Here is a 15,408-nt window from a genome sequence, read left to right on the forward strand (position 1 = left end):
TAGTGACCGACTGAAAGGGAATGTCTCGGTTACGTATGTAACCCTCGTTCCCTGAAGGAGGGAATGGAGACGTCATATCCCGTCGCCACGGCTGCTGTACCACCGCTGAGCGGCCGGGTCACCGGCTCGGCTCCTCAGCGAAAACCTGGTATGCATTGCACCGGCTGCCTTTTTATGCTCACGCTGTGATCAGCGGCAGCTGGATGCAATAATTGCATGCCAATGTGCATTGGCTCATTTAGTTACACTCGAAGTAGATTGGTCTCTCGAAGCGAGATCCCAATTCGTCGGTCATGACGTGAAGTCTCCGTTCCCTCCTTCAGGGAACGAGGGTTACATACGTAACCGAGACGATATATATTTAAAAAATTAAAATGTACATATTAAACACGTTATTGTAAAATAACTTTTTTCTTTTAGTAATTTTTTATTATTTATTATTTATTATTTTTCAAAATTTGATGAACAATAACCTATTGTGAAGACGTATATAAATTGACCATCAACTATGTTGGGTACAATATGTTTTGTTTGTTTGTTTAATTCAATTCAAATATATATTCAAATTTGAGGTTAACCTGACAAAGAAATAACAAATAACACTTGTTATTAGTGTTAAATACATTAAATACATGTGTTACTTAAAGTGTAGCACTTAATCAAAATTTGTAGTGGCATCATAATTGATTAATTTTACAATTCATAATTGTTTTATTAACGTGAAGCAGCTTTGAAATAATCTGCATTTATGAAGCCCTATATAAACATATGTGACCTGACTTGACATACAGTTTGTCCGTAACATGGTAACAAGCAAGACATATTGCTTGAAAAGTGTTCTTGTGCTATTTATTTTCAAATAAATACACCGTTGTATATTTTGCAATAATACATTAAGACATTCATACATTTCTGTCAGGACCACTATCGTCAAGGATGATTGACAATTAGCATACAGTTTGGATTGGCAGTTATGGTTCTGTTTTTTTTTTTTTTCTGGGCAAGAACTCCCTGCGCATCCATGCAGCCTAGCGTGGATGAGAGCAGGGAGAGCATCGATAAACCCCCCAGGGTAAACAGAACAGAACCAACATAAATGTATTGCAGATATCGTTAAAGTTCAATAATGTTATGTACACATTTTAGAATTAGTCTGATTCAAAGGAGAATCAGAAGGCTGAATCCTGACTGAAAGAGGAGGAGTTGGGGATGGAGGAGGGTAATTAGCTATTGCGCAATGGGAAAACTGCTGATAATACTGAGGGACCTTATATATGAATGCTTCGATAGGTGTCGTATTCCCATAGGTTGATGGGGATCAGCTGAGAGTCAGCTGATGCGAGCTTGACTAACGTGACCTGCCAGAACTAACGCTACGCTAGATTTTTGTTGCCTGCATTAAAAAAAAAAGTTTTTGGGTCACTGCCAAAAACAGCAAGCACTACAGAGCAGTTTTTATGATATAAAGAAGTAAATAAATATCATATAAAGAATGTTTCCATATATTCAAACATAACCACCAACAGTTAAGTCATTAATCAGAGTCTTTGTCTGAAATTGCACCCAATGCTCTTACGTGGTGCATTATTTCAGTGGGACAGACATTTTTGCTGTGTCTGAAACCATAGTGGACATTATTCATTCAGGCCCATCATGCGCCGCAATAATGACTGTACAAACAGTGCACATGGCTATAGAATACCTATAATGCACTGTGAAGATTGTGTTGAATGAATTCCTGCATCTTGCCAGAAGATGGCGTTTGCAGCGGAAACATATTGTGTAAGACCAGATATTTTATTATTAAGTTACCTTATATTAAATCATGGTCCATTCACAGACAAAAAACAGACAGAAAGTCAGGCTACGCAAGACAAACAACAGTCGGGTTTCCATCCAAAGTTGCGAATTTAACTTAGTTAACTTAACAAATGCATTTCCTTCTCCCATTATTCGCATTAACCCTTTTTCCCACAAGTCAAAATCCACCTCAAGCAAGCATAAAAACTCTTTTGCAAATTAAAGGATGTTTATTCAGAATTTGGCGTTTTCATCCCTCGTTTCTGATGCGATACTTCAAAATGTGCATAAAAACAGGGTGATGGAAACATAGCTAATGGCTTCACTCACCTCTCTCACAGGTTCGATCCCAGTATCCGGTCCCGGTGCAGTCACAGATGAAGCGATTCCAGCCCTCTTTACAGATGCCGTTGTTTTTGCAGGGGTTACTGTCACACTGTTTGCCTGTTACTTTGCTGCAGGACGGCTTAATTCCGACTCCGTTCTGTACCTCTGCGATCTGGCGAATGTCTTTACTGCGTCCGTCTATGAAGAGATCACGGATGCACCCCACATAGCCATAGTTCAGCATAGCGGTCCACAGGTCAGTGGGAAGAACCAGGCCAACACGGTTGTCTGGCAGACCTCCGAGATATAGGTCACCCTCCAGGTCTAGAATCTCATTCTCTCCACTGGCTGTGAATGGAGTCCGACGGCTGTTCACAGAGATGATACCTGTTCAAAACAAAAACAGACTGTCAGGAATGACTAAATAAGCTCAGCCAAAAGAAGACAACATCAAGCTGAAAAAATACATACATAGAAATAAGTACACAGTCATTATAAAATTGGTCATTATAAAAATATTTGACAACAGGATGCTGCTAACCAAGCAAAACCAAGAAGAAAAACTGTGCAATAAATATATATAGTATATAGATATATATAATATAGAGATGTGCATGTGTGTGTGTGTGTTCTGACACAATGATGTACTAACGGATAGAGGCAGGCAGGAGTTTCAGAATAGAAACATCAATAGAGTTCAGTGTGGAGGCACTGGCAGATTGAGGGGCACTCCGAGTTCTTCGGCTGGTCTTTATTATGCAAGTATTCTTGGTCTCTCAACACCCACATGTCTATATATCTGTCTCTGCCCTTTGTTGCTGAGAAATACAAGTTTCTAGGGACTTGCATGAAGGCTATTAATCAGACAAGGAGCCAGTCACCATTCCTGAATAGATATACAACCTATTCACAAAAACTATACCTATTATCACTGTTATGATTAAAATTAAATGTGAAAAATGAGCATTAAATAAAAATATGTATTATATATTGATTTATGTATTATATATTTATAGTATTAAATAAACATAAATGCCATGTCAGATGCAGCTTGTTTTCCACCTTTAAAAATGTAAAGACAGCTTTTGTTGATGTTGACCCAAAAGCTTTCTGTTCATTTCCAGGTTTAAATCAAAGAAATGTCAGACTTTAAGTGTTGTCTCTGACTTTTGGATTGCTCTGTATAACATGACCAGAGGCATAAAATAAGATCCACCCTCTTGTGACTTTAATGTGGAAAAGTGTTCGTTTTCAGATATGAAGTTTGTGACAAAACAATGATGAAAGCTCCAATTACGCACTGTAGTCTTCCATAGAACAGTTTCTCCTGTGCTAAAAAAAAATAAATAAAAATCCATTCATTTATTATGCTAGATGACTTTTTATTGAAGTCTTTGACTGTGCACTTCGTCGTCTGCTGTGAAGATGGTTTAGAATCAACCCTAATAACAGTGCTTAATACTGTCACAAATCCTGTCCATGGACTTCCGTTCAATCACCACCAGAGGTCACCCTTTCATTAAATTGACTCTCGCACAACACAAACTGTTGCATGTCATCCCGGACTACATATCCCATCAGCCATTGCACTGATTGCACACAGCACTGATTGCACACAGCACTGATTGCACACAGCTGACATCAATCACACATTCACTATATAACACTCACTCAAACACCATTCTCGGCCGAGTATTGTTTAGCGTTTATCACTGTGATAGCTGATAGCTACTCTACGGAGCCTGCTCTAGTTTGCATAGTCTAGTCATCGTCTTGCCTTGCCTGTTTTCCTGGTTCCTGATTCTTGCCACGTATCTTGGATTAACCCTTTGCTTGCTGTTTTCGGACTGTGTTTGCTCCTCGCCTGGACTTTTGCTCACGTTTACGGATTACCCCTCTTGTCAAGCCCTCTGGAAACTGTTCGCCGATCGAAGACCCACGCTAGCCCTAGGATTATTCTTGTGTCTTGCCCGCCATATACCTGTTTGCCATTGTTCGACCCTGCCTGTGTTTCTGACCTCCTCTGCTTTTAATAAAGCTTGCACATGGATCCGCACGTCTCACGTCTTGTCAGCCCCGTTACAGTAATTAATCAACTGGGGAAGTATAGTAATATCTATTTTTACCCTATTCACCTGTTGTGTCTTGATGAGAAAGCAGTTGGTTTTGCAATCCAGGTGGTATTTTTATTGCAGAAAATTTGTTGAGTGCAACAAATTCTGAAAACAAATTCTGAAGAAATTAAGAACTAAAAATTGGTTAAAAGATGGTGAAAAGGAAGAGAGCAAGACCTCTGGTATGAACGCCCACATCCCCTGACAGGCTGGTTAACAGCAGCAGTCATATGTGAGCCACTACCTGATGACGCAAACTAGGTTACGCAACGCTGGCCATGGTTCAGAACCAGCTGCAGTATCAGACATGTAATTTTCCAAAAGAGAGAGAGAAAAAATTCAATGACAATGAAGGAGCCCATCTCCCCGTCAGTGACCTATTCACTGACTCACTCAGCACACTACACTGATAAGGTTGTACATAAAGCCCATTGTAGAGCGTCTACGTTGAATGTCTAGATGCTTATTTTTACATGCACTATGGCCAATCTGCTTTTGCACGCAACCTAATGGACTAAAGAGAGATAAATAGCTAATAGCAGGGGAAATAGAGTCCATTAAACACATCTGATGGTTGGAAACAAATAGCGAGACTACATGAGAGCAGGTGAGGGAGCCCACCTGGGTCCGTGTAGCTCGCATCATTACTTTTTTGTGTGCATTTAATCCATCTGTCCCAAAGCAGGACGGAGTGTGTGTGGTGTTTTATAACAGATGAAGAGCTGAGAGTGACTCACTAGTTAGAGCAGAGGAAGGGTTGAGGCAATGCCAGCTCTCCAAATCCTCAAGCTAGGGCAGCAGCAGTGCGATCACTGAAGCTTGAGGAAGAAAACGTTTTTTTTTTCAAACCTCAGACTAACTTTATCAATCGTCAGCTCCAGTTAAATTGGTTACATTATGTTGGATTGGCAGAACAGCTGTTATTCTTCCATAAAGAATGTAGACTCGTATGCAGAGATGAACCGATATTAAACTTGGTTGATACCGATAAACCGATAATTGTTTCCATGTTATGGTAGATAACAGATAAATTGCAGATATTAAAAGTCGATATTATTTCTTTAAATACAAAATAAAATTTAGGTTTCACAACACAATGGATGTTCATTTTGATATTTGCTGGAGATATATTTTGTGTTATTCAGTTAAAGATTAACTTTAAGTGAGCATTAGATGGCAGAAGATAATCTAGGTGTAAAAATAAGGGAAATTAGCATGTATGAGCAAATAAATGAAATGTCAAATAAATAAATATTTGAGATGGATAATAAAATGTAAGAATTATTAATATGTTTGTTTATTATTATTTATATTTTATTATTTATTAACTATTATTATCAACTGAATTAATATTTCAAGAATAGGCAAGTTCTGCAAATATCAGAGATCTCAATATGAACTTTTTTTCAACAATTATCTAAGCAATGCCACCCTCGTCAAATTTATTGATCTCAAATGCTACTGTATAAAAAATCATTTAAAAAAACATTTATTTTTGTATCACTTTAGTATTTATTTTTATTTCACCTTTTAGAATAAACCAGATTAAACTATCCAAAACATTTATAATAAAATGAGCAGGACTTTTTCTTTTTACTCATTAGATATTTACGTTGACACTTAAATAACACAATTTAATTGTCCCCTGGATGTGCACGATGAATAATGTAATATATATTTGTCAATGTTTGCTCATCATGATGTCTTACATACATTTATGTAAGTTCATAATGTTCAGTAAAGAACACAGCTTATCTCATATTGTGTACTGTCTGTATGTCTCAACATGTGTGCATGGTGACACGCTGACAGGATGTAACAGAGCTTACTGTCATCTGCTTTATTCAGACGTGTATTTTCACACTTACCCAAACTCATTCAGAGTCACCAGACCCTTCCACGTCACCAAATATCACAGCTTTTCTTTCCAGCGGCACTAGTCACATCTTCTTTTTGCGCCTGATGTAAAATAAATAAGGAAGAACAGGAATACAAAGTCAAGGGCAAATAGCGTGGCTGTCATCGTACTTAACTCAGAGCTCTTGATGTGAGATTGGCCCAGCCTCGTTCACAGTGGCTGAGACGGCCATCCATGCGCAGCGTCTTATTACACATCCGGAGAGTCATTTGTGATCCTCGAGGGGGGATGATGAAAGTCGTAGGCACACTGAACTAGGGTGTTTGTTCCATCGGATGCCCGCAGAGATGAGACAAACCAGCAGGAACAAAGAAGCTGTGAGACACTACTCCTTCCAAAGCAACTTGACCTCGCAAGGCAGATGGTTCATTATTGTTATAACCCGCAGATTGACATTGGCAGGTGAACAGCGGGCTGTCCCAGAAATTATTTTAGAGCATAGATGCCAGATATGACAGGTGATGGCGATGATGTCACGTTTCGCACATCGTCGACCCTTCTGGTCCTGTACAGCAAATGAAGGGCGTTCTGAATTGGATGAATGACCTGTCAATGGAAAAATGCAAAATAGACAGAGACTCATGCAGCCGATAGTGAGATGACAGGTGCATAACTATACAAACAGCCATCAGTGGCCAGAAATCTGGGTCACAGCATTGGCACAATGGCACAACAAAATATAAGAGAATACACAGCAAAAAAAAAAAAATGTGTAGGTGGGTTAATTTAGTTAAAAAAAAAACATAAAAGTTTAAGAGTGGGTTTTAGAGAACGTAGGCTGATTTTTGAGAATAATTTAGAGATGAACATAAGTGTTTGTGAGACATTATTCAACAAGGCATTGTGAAGAGAGTTAATGGTTCCTAATAAAGCTGGTGTTTAAATATAAAAATGTTCTCACAGTGGCACATTATCAAATGTGGAACAAACATATTTTATTTTATACAAGCAATAATAATGGTTCAATAGAACATTTAACCCTTTTACCAAGTATCAACTGATTGGAGGCCTCTTTTTAACAAATGTTTGTTCCCATATTTAAAGTATGAGCTAAGGAGCATATTCTCATCAATTTATAACAATATTTAACAAACATTAATGTGATAGTTTAATTTACTCACCCCCATGTTGTTCTGTATGAATGTATACATTTATTTCTTCTGTTGATTGCTAAAGAAGATGTTTTGAAAAATGTTGGTAACCAAAATTGCTGGTAGCCACAGTATGGGGAAAAATCTACCATGGAATTCAATGGCTACCAGCAACTGTTTGGTTACACACTTTCTTAAAAAAATATCTTCTTTATAGCGGGTATACAGGTTTGGAACAACTTGAGGGTGAGTAAATGATGACAGGATTTAGATTTTCATCACAATCATTATTCAGAAAATTGGTAAAAGCTCTTTTGTTTTTTTTACATTTTGTAATATATAAATTATAAAATGTAAAACACAATAATATATGTATAATCTAACTTAATTAAATTAGATTTAATATCTGTGCATGTGTATTTTATGTCATCAAGGTAGTCTGTCTATGCATTTGAAAATACATTCAGCCCACTGTGATAAATTGAGTATCTGCCATTTCTCCTTCCATCTCAGTATGTCATAGAGTGTGTGTGTGTGTGTGTGTATGTGTGTGTGTGTGTGTGTGTGTGTGTGTGTATGTGTATGTGTATGTGTATGTGTGTGTGAGGGCAGGGCAGGGAGGGGGACTCTCTGACTCATTCCTGACTCATACCCCCGTCCCCAGGGCTACACGGGAGGAAGCTCAAACCCCCTCTTTCCAACAAACAACCACACGCACACACAAGTAGAGATAAGATATAACACAGAACGATAATGATCCCATGGGAAGCAATGCACTATATTGGGGGAAAATGCACGTCTGCTAATCAAACTTATTTAAACATTATAATACATCCGAACACACTGTAAACACACACACACATGCAACACGCCCTGATAAGAATTCCAGCAACACAGTATGTTATAAATGGGGAATCCCTATTGGCAAAGACACAATCAGGTGACCAGCTACCATGGCAACAACCGCCTGCTGCCTGTCTCTGAGGAGCTTAAAGAGTGTAGGAGACTCATTCCCAGATCCAATGCGCTGTCAAAGACAAGAGAGGACTCCCCACTGAAATCAGCATGAATGAAAGACACATCAGCATCCAAATATTTGAACGACCAAACTGGCATCTCATTCTGATCAGTTCAGGTGCTCTTTGAGCTTAATGCTCATTTACTTTGATTCCATTTGCATAAACTCAACCAAATCATGAGATGAGATCAGTTACAAACAAATACATAAGACAAAAGAAATAAAAATAATAAATTAATGAATTCAACCTGACACAGCTTCTTAAAGACAATGCTCATGGCGTGAGATGCTGAAAAAACAATAACATGACATAACTAGCAATTAAAAATTATCATGTGTTGACGTATTTCACGTGTCACATATTTTGGGTGACCTATTTCTTTAATTAATGGGCATATTGTGTAAAAAAAAAATTACATTTAAATTGCATTTTTAACTCTGTAGACAGTCCTATTACAAGCACATTTATCTTTAGAAAGCATGTATCTTTTTTATGTTAAAGCAATACCACTAGACCTTCATTTCACCTCTGCGCATACTGCATAAAATGACGACATCATTTCATCTGAGCTATAAATAAAACCACCGTGTTCTAAAGTGCATTAACTCTTAATGCAACTCTGGATAGATCTGAGCAGATCTGTAAAAGCAGCTCTCCATTATGGGAGAGGAGAGTCTGTCAATCAAGGGCTGAGGAAAGTAATTCATGAGCGTATAACGCAGACAGCTTCTAATAAAAGATCCACCTGAATCAGTAAAGCCACTTTCCTGGAACTAAAATCCCAAAGTTGCATTTCTAAGAAATCAGAGCTTCTGAGTTTGATAGGCAGGTGTCCCTAAACCAGGCCTGCTTTAATTGCATGTCGAGTGACACAGGATGTTCAACTCGACAGATGAAGAGAACAGCAGAAAGCTTTTTAGAGTGTGTTTAAATATGTGTGGAAGTCTACATCACAACACAGCAACAGATAACATCTGCTCCGCAGCTGAAAACGGACCACCAGAGGAAACAAAATAGTTTCTGACTCTCTCAGATGGTGTAATTATTTCACACTTAGAATGAAAGAAAATCTTCCACATGTGAAGGGTAAATAATCTTGAAAGTAATATTTCATTCATTAAGTTCCCTAATGATGCTGTTCCGACAATACAGCATGGTATTTGATGATTCATTCTTGTAATTTACAATAATGAACACGACATTAGTGATGCACACTTATTTAATCAAACATCTGCTATCGCAGTCTGAATGCAATTTTCACCTCAGGTAAGAAAAAAAGCGATGTCCAGCAGGGTGAGTAACCCCCCAGGGTAAACAGAACAGAACCAACATAAATGTATTGCAGATATCGTTAAAGTTCAATAATGTTATGTACACATTTTAGAATTAGTCTGATTCAAAGGAGAATCAGAAGGCTGAATCCTGACTGACAGAGGAGGAGCTGGGGATGGAGGAGCGTAATTAGCTATTGCGCAATGGGAAAACTGCTGATAATACTGAGGGACCTTATATATGAATGCTTCGATAGGTGTCGTATTCCCATAGGTTGATGGGGATCAGCTGAGAGTCAGCTGATGTGAGCTTGACTAACGTGACCTGCCAGAACTAACGCTACGCTAGATTTTTGTTGCCTGCATTAAAAAAAAAAGTTTTTGGGTCACTGCCAAAAACAGCAAGCACTACAGAGCAGTTTTTATGATATAAAGAAGTAAATAAATATCATATAAAGAATGTTTCCATATATTCAAACATAACCACCAACAGTTAAGTCATTAATCAGAGTCTTTGTCTGAAATTGCACCCAATGCTCTTACGTGGTGCATTATTTCAGTGGGACAGACATTTTTGCTGTGTCTGAAACCATAGTGGACATTATTCATTCAGGCCCATCATGCGCCGCAATAATGACTGTACAAACAGTGCACATGGCTATAGAATACCTATAATGCACTGTGAAGATTGTGTTGAATGAATTCCTGCATCTTGCCAGAAGATGGCGTTTGCAGCGGAAACATATTGTGTAAGACCAGATATTTTATTATTAAGTTACCTTATATTAAATCATGGTCCATTCACAGACAAAAAACAGACAGAAAGTCAGGCTACGCAAGACAAACAACAGTCGGGTTTCCATCCAAAGTTGCGAATTTAACTTAGTTAACTTAACAAATGCATTTCCTTCTCCCATTATTCGCATTAACCCTTTTTCCCACAAGTCAAAATCCACCTCAAGCAAGCATAAAAACTCTTTTGCAAATTAAAGGATGTTTATTCAGAATTTGGCGTTTTCATCCCTCGTTTCTGATGCGATACTTCAAAATGTGCATAAAAACAGGGTGATGGAAACATAGCTAATGGCTTCACTCACCTCTCTCACAGGTTCGATCCCAGTATCCGGTCCCGGTGCAGTCACAGATGAAGCGATTCCAGCCCTCTTTACAGATGCCGTTGTTTTTGCAGGGGTTACTGTCACACTGTTTGCCTGTTACTTTGCTGCAGGACGGCTTAATTCCGACTCCGTTCTGTACCTCTGCGATCTGGCGAATGTCTTTACTGCGTCCGTCTATGAAGAGATCACGGATGCACCCCACATAGCCATAGTTCAGCATAGCGGTCCACAGGTCAGTGGGAAGAACCAGGCCAACACGGTTGTCTGGCAGACCTCCGAGATATAGGTCACCCTCCAGGTCTAGAATCTCATTCTCTCCACTGGCTGTGAATGGAGTCCGACGGCTGTTCACAGAGATGATACCTGTTCAAAACAAAAACAGACTGTCAGGAATGACTAAATAAGCTCAGCCAAAAGAAGACAACATCAAGCTGAAAAAATACATACATAGAAATAAGTACACAGTCATTATAAAATTGGTCATTATAAAAATATTTGACAACAGGATGCTGCTAACCAAGCAAAACCAAGAAGAAAAACTGTGCAATAAATATATATAGTATATAGATATATATAATATAGAGATGTGCATGTGTGTGTGTGTGTTCTGACACAATGATGTACTAACGGATAGAGGCAGGCAGGAGTTTCAGAATAGAAACATCAATAGAGTTCAGTGTGGAGGCACTGGCAGATTGAGGGGCACTCCGAGTTCTTCGGCTGGTCTTTATTATGCAAGTATTCTTGGTCTCTCAACACCCACATGTCTATATATCTGTCTCTGCCCTTTGTTGCTGAGAAATACAAGTTTCTAGGGACTTGCATGAAGGCTATTAATCAGACAAGGAGCCAGTCACCATTCCTGAATAGATATACAACCTATTCACAAAAACTATACCTATTATCACTGTTATGATTAAAATTAAATGTGAAAAATGAGCATTAAATAAAAATATGTATTATATATTGATTTATGTATTATATATTTATAGTATTAAATAAACATAAATGCCATGTCAGATGCAGCTTGTTTTCCACCTTTAAAAATGTAAAGACAGCTTTTGTTGATGTTGACCCAAAAGCTTTCTGTTCATTTCCAGGTTTAAATCAAAGAAATGTCAGACTTTAAGTGTTGTCTCTGACTTTTGGATTGCTCTGTATAACATGACCAGAGGCATAAAATAAGATCCACCCTCTTGTGACTTTAATGTGGAAAAGTGTTCGTTTTCAGATATGAAGTTTGTGACAAAACAATGATGAAAGCTCCAATTACGCACTGTAGTCTTCCATAGAACAGTTTCTCCTGTGCTAAAAAAAAATAAATAAAAATCCATTCATTTATTATGCTAGATGACTTTTTATTGAAGTCTTTGACTGTGCACTTCGTCGTCTGCTGTGAAGATGGTTTAGAATCAACCCTAATAACAGTGCTTAATACTGTCACAAATCCTGTCCATGGACTTCCGTTCAATCACCACCAGAGGTCACCCTTTCATTAAATTGACTCTCGCACAACACAAACTGTTGCATGTCATCCCGGACTACATATCCCATCAGCCATTGCACTGATTGCACACAGCACTGATTGCACACAGCTGACATCAATCACACATTCACTATATAACACTCACTCAAACACCATTCTTGGCCGAGTATTGTTTAGCGTTTATCACTGTGATAGCTGATAGCTACTTTACGGAGCCTGCTCTAGTTTGCATAGTCTAGTCATCGTCTTGCCTTGCCTGTTTTCCTGGTTCCTGATTCTTGCCACGTATCTTGGATTAACCCTTTGCTTGCTGTTTTCGGACTGTGTTTGTTCCTCGCCTGCACTTTTGCTCACGTTTACGGATTACCCCTCTTGTCAAGCCCTCTGGAAACTGTTCGCCGATCGAAGACCCACGCTAGCCCTAGGATTATTCTTGTGTCTTGCCCGCCATATACCTGTTTGCCATTGTTCGACCCTGCCTGTGTTTCTGACCTCTTCTGCTTTCAGTAAAAGCTTGCACATGGATCCGCACGTCTCACATCTTGTCAACCCCGTAACAGAATACTCGGCCACACAAGGATCCAGCAGCTTTTCACACGGACATTGGCCAGGTATGGATATGGCAAGACTATTATTAGCCCTCGAGCAGGGCACGCGAACGCTCGAGGACTATGTACAAGAGTATTTAGATCTATCTTATTTCTCTGATCTGCCAGACTGTGTCCTGATAGACTTTTTCTGCGAGGGCATTAATCAGCCAGTAAAGTCAAAGCTCATTCGAGAGGGTCCGCGTTCGTCACTATGTGAGTTTATGGATTATGCTTTATTGACTGTTGGCTCTTTGTGGACTGTGGGTATCACGGAGGAAGAACGTGATACTGCGTCTGTGCATGTAATGGTGGCTGCTGAGTTTAATCAACCACAAGCTCCGGGATATTCAAGTTCACTGATCGCTACTCTGGTGATGCAACCCGCTCGTGAAATGGCGGCCGCACCAGAACGCGCTCGCATGATGGCGGCGACAGCGGAGCCCATTCGCAAAATGGCGGCCACACTAGAGCACGCTCACAAAATGGCGGCGAACATATCCCATCAGCCATTGCACTGATTGCACACAGCACTGATTGCACACAGCACTGATTGCACACAGCACACACACATTCACTATCTAACACTCACTCAAACACCATTCTTGGCCGAGTATTGTTTAGCGTTTATCACTGTGATAGCTGATAGCTACTTTACGGAGCCTGCTCTAGTTTGCATAGTGTAGTCATCGTTTTGCCTTGCCTGTTTTCCTGGTTCCTGATTCTTGCCACGTATCTTGGATTAACCCTTTGCTTACAGAGAAGTTTAGAAAGAAATGATGCCATTAAGTTACAATTGAGAATAGATTATTTTTGTGGTTAAAAGTGCTACATTATCAGCTTCTTTTTACTGACAATTTGTTGGCAATTTAGATGTATTTTTAAAGCTTTGCAAAAGTTACTCCAACACCCTTTCAAATTTGACACTCTGATGCCAAAGGAGAAACTTTTTAAGCTCCACAATTAAAGGCACAATATGCAAGATTGTTTTATTAAAATATCCAGAAATCATTAGAACAGAGTTACATATTTTGTTGACTTGTGTACTTACATTATACCAAATGTTTCGAAGAATGTTTAAATCCAGAGAAATAGTTATTTTAGTCCATTGCGTCGCCTGCCAATGACGTCATACACCCTTGATTTCCGGTTTTGTTATGTAGACAAGGAAACACCAAAGAAGCTTTAATATGTTATGCATTCAGTGGTGTATTGTAACGAAGTAATAATACTTCGTTATAGTACTTAAGTATTTTTTGGGAGTATCTGTACTTTACTTGAGTTTTTATATTTCAGGCACCATTTACTTTTACTCCACTACATTTCCTAATTAAAATGTATACTTTTACTCCGATACATTTCCCCGAAGCATATTCGTTACTAACTACAAAATAGTCAGAAGTCAGAAGAACACGGACTGCAGGAAAGCAGGTTTGACGAATCAGTGGTCTGGCGTTTGCAAGTTAGACTCCTAAAAGCACCTTTGCTCATGTGCAAACCAAACAAGTGCGCGCACAACCGTGGATGATTCATTTTTTCCATGTAAGTCAAGTCTGGGGTGTGCGATACACAGCATTGTCTGCGATAATATGGTAAGTGGTGTTGTGCGATCTGACATTATCAAGTAACGTCTAGGTTACTAGGTAATCACCAAATCACACACAGAGTGCACGCACGTTGATTTATTAATCTATTAAAACTCAAAATTCCTGGTATTCTAAATTGTAGACGGCAAAAATGCTTCTGTGTTCTTTTTATATTTATATAATTTAATATAGTTAACTTCATCTATATCACACAGAGTACCATTTTTCTGCAGATATCAGCATGAACACATTTAATAACCATTTTATACAAGTTCAGTAATACAATAAGTGACTTACATTTTAGACATAATATTGCTTGTTTTTGCGCAATTTCGCTAACAAATATAGTTCCAAACAAAGATCACAGCACTGTTTTGCGTCTCTGAGCAATGGGCGGTGTTTACTTATTGAATGAATCAGCTTTTTGAACGAATCGGTTGAATATGATTCAGTGATTCACTCACATGTTATACAGAAAAAATGCTTTGTCGTTTGAATAAATTGGTTGAATCTCAATGACTCACTCATTAACAGTCACTTGCTGTCAGTTACTGGCGGTTTTAATTTCACATTTCGACTATTTTTTTCATGTTTTAAATTATTTCAAGTATCAGTATTCAACGTTTTATGTTAAAAACAAAACATTAGGCCTGTTTATGCATCTGTAACGGCAGGTTAAATGCATCCATGTCCCCTCTGAGATACATTAAACTGTGTAAATACATTTAAATGCCAGTTCAGATGTAGGTTCCAGAAATGTTTTCTTGTGTTGGAATGAAAGACTCAAGTGCTTCTTATTCTTACCCAAAAATACAAAATGGAAGAAAGAGTTAAAACTGAACACAATCTTGCTACTCAAGCTGTGTATGAACATTTTTATATATATTTATTTGCTTCTTTTCCATTTTGCATTTACTTGTACTTTTACTTTCAATACTTAAGTACGTTTAAGATTAAAATAATACTTTTCGTACTTAAGTGCAATAAATATCACACACTTTAAGACTTTACTCAAGTAATATTCTAAACGGTGACTTCAACGTCTACCAAAGTCATTTTCTGGTAAGATATCTGTACTTTTACTTGAGTAT

General features: G+C 38.4%; 1 protein-coding gene across 1 annotated transcript in view; it reads right to left on the bottom strand.

The window, feature by feature from the left end:
• The window catches only part of LOC107659060 (neurexin-3b-like), a 314,862-nt gene that overhangs the window by 191,036 nt on the left and 108,418 nt on the right, over positions 1 to 15,408 (bottom strand). The window contains exon 9 of the mRNA XM_016447871.1: positions 10,638 to 11,021. Coding sequence (XP_016303357.1) covers positions 10,638 to 11,021 — 384 coding nt within the window. The remainder of the gene's footprint in view (positions 1 to 10,637; positions 11,022 to 15,408) is intronic.

The sequence above is a fragment of the Sinocyclocheilus anshuiensis genome, unplaced genomic scaffold, assembly GCF_001515605.1.
Source record: "Sinocyclocheilus anshuiensis isolate Anshui unplaced genomic scaffold, SAMN03320099.WGS_v1.1 scaffold811, whole genome shotgun sequence".
Classification (NCBI taxonomy): Eukaryota; Metazoa; Chordata; class Actinopteri; order Cypriniformes; family Cyprinidae; genus Sinocyclocheilus; species Sinocyclocheilus anshuiensis.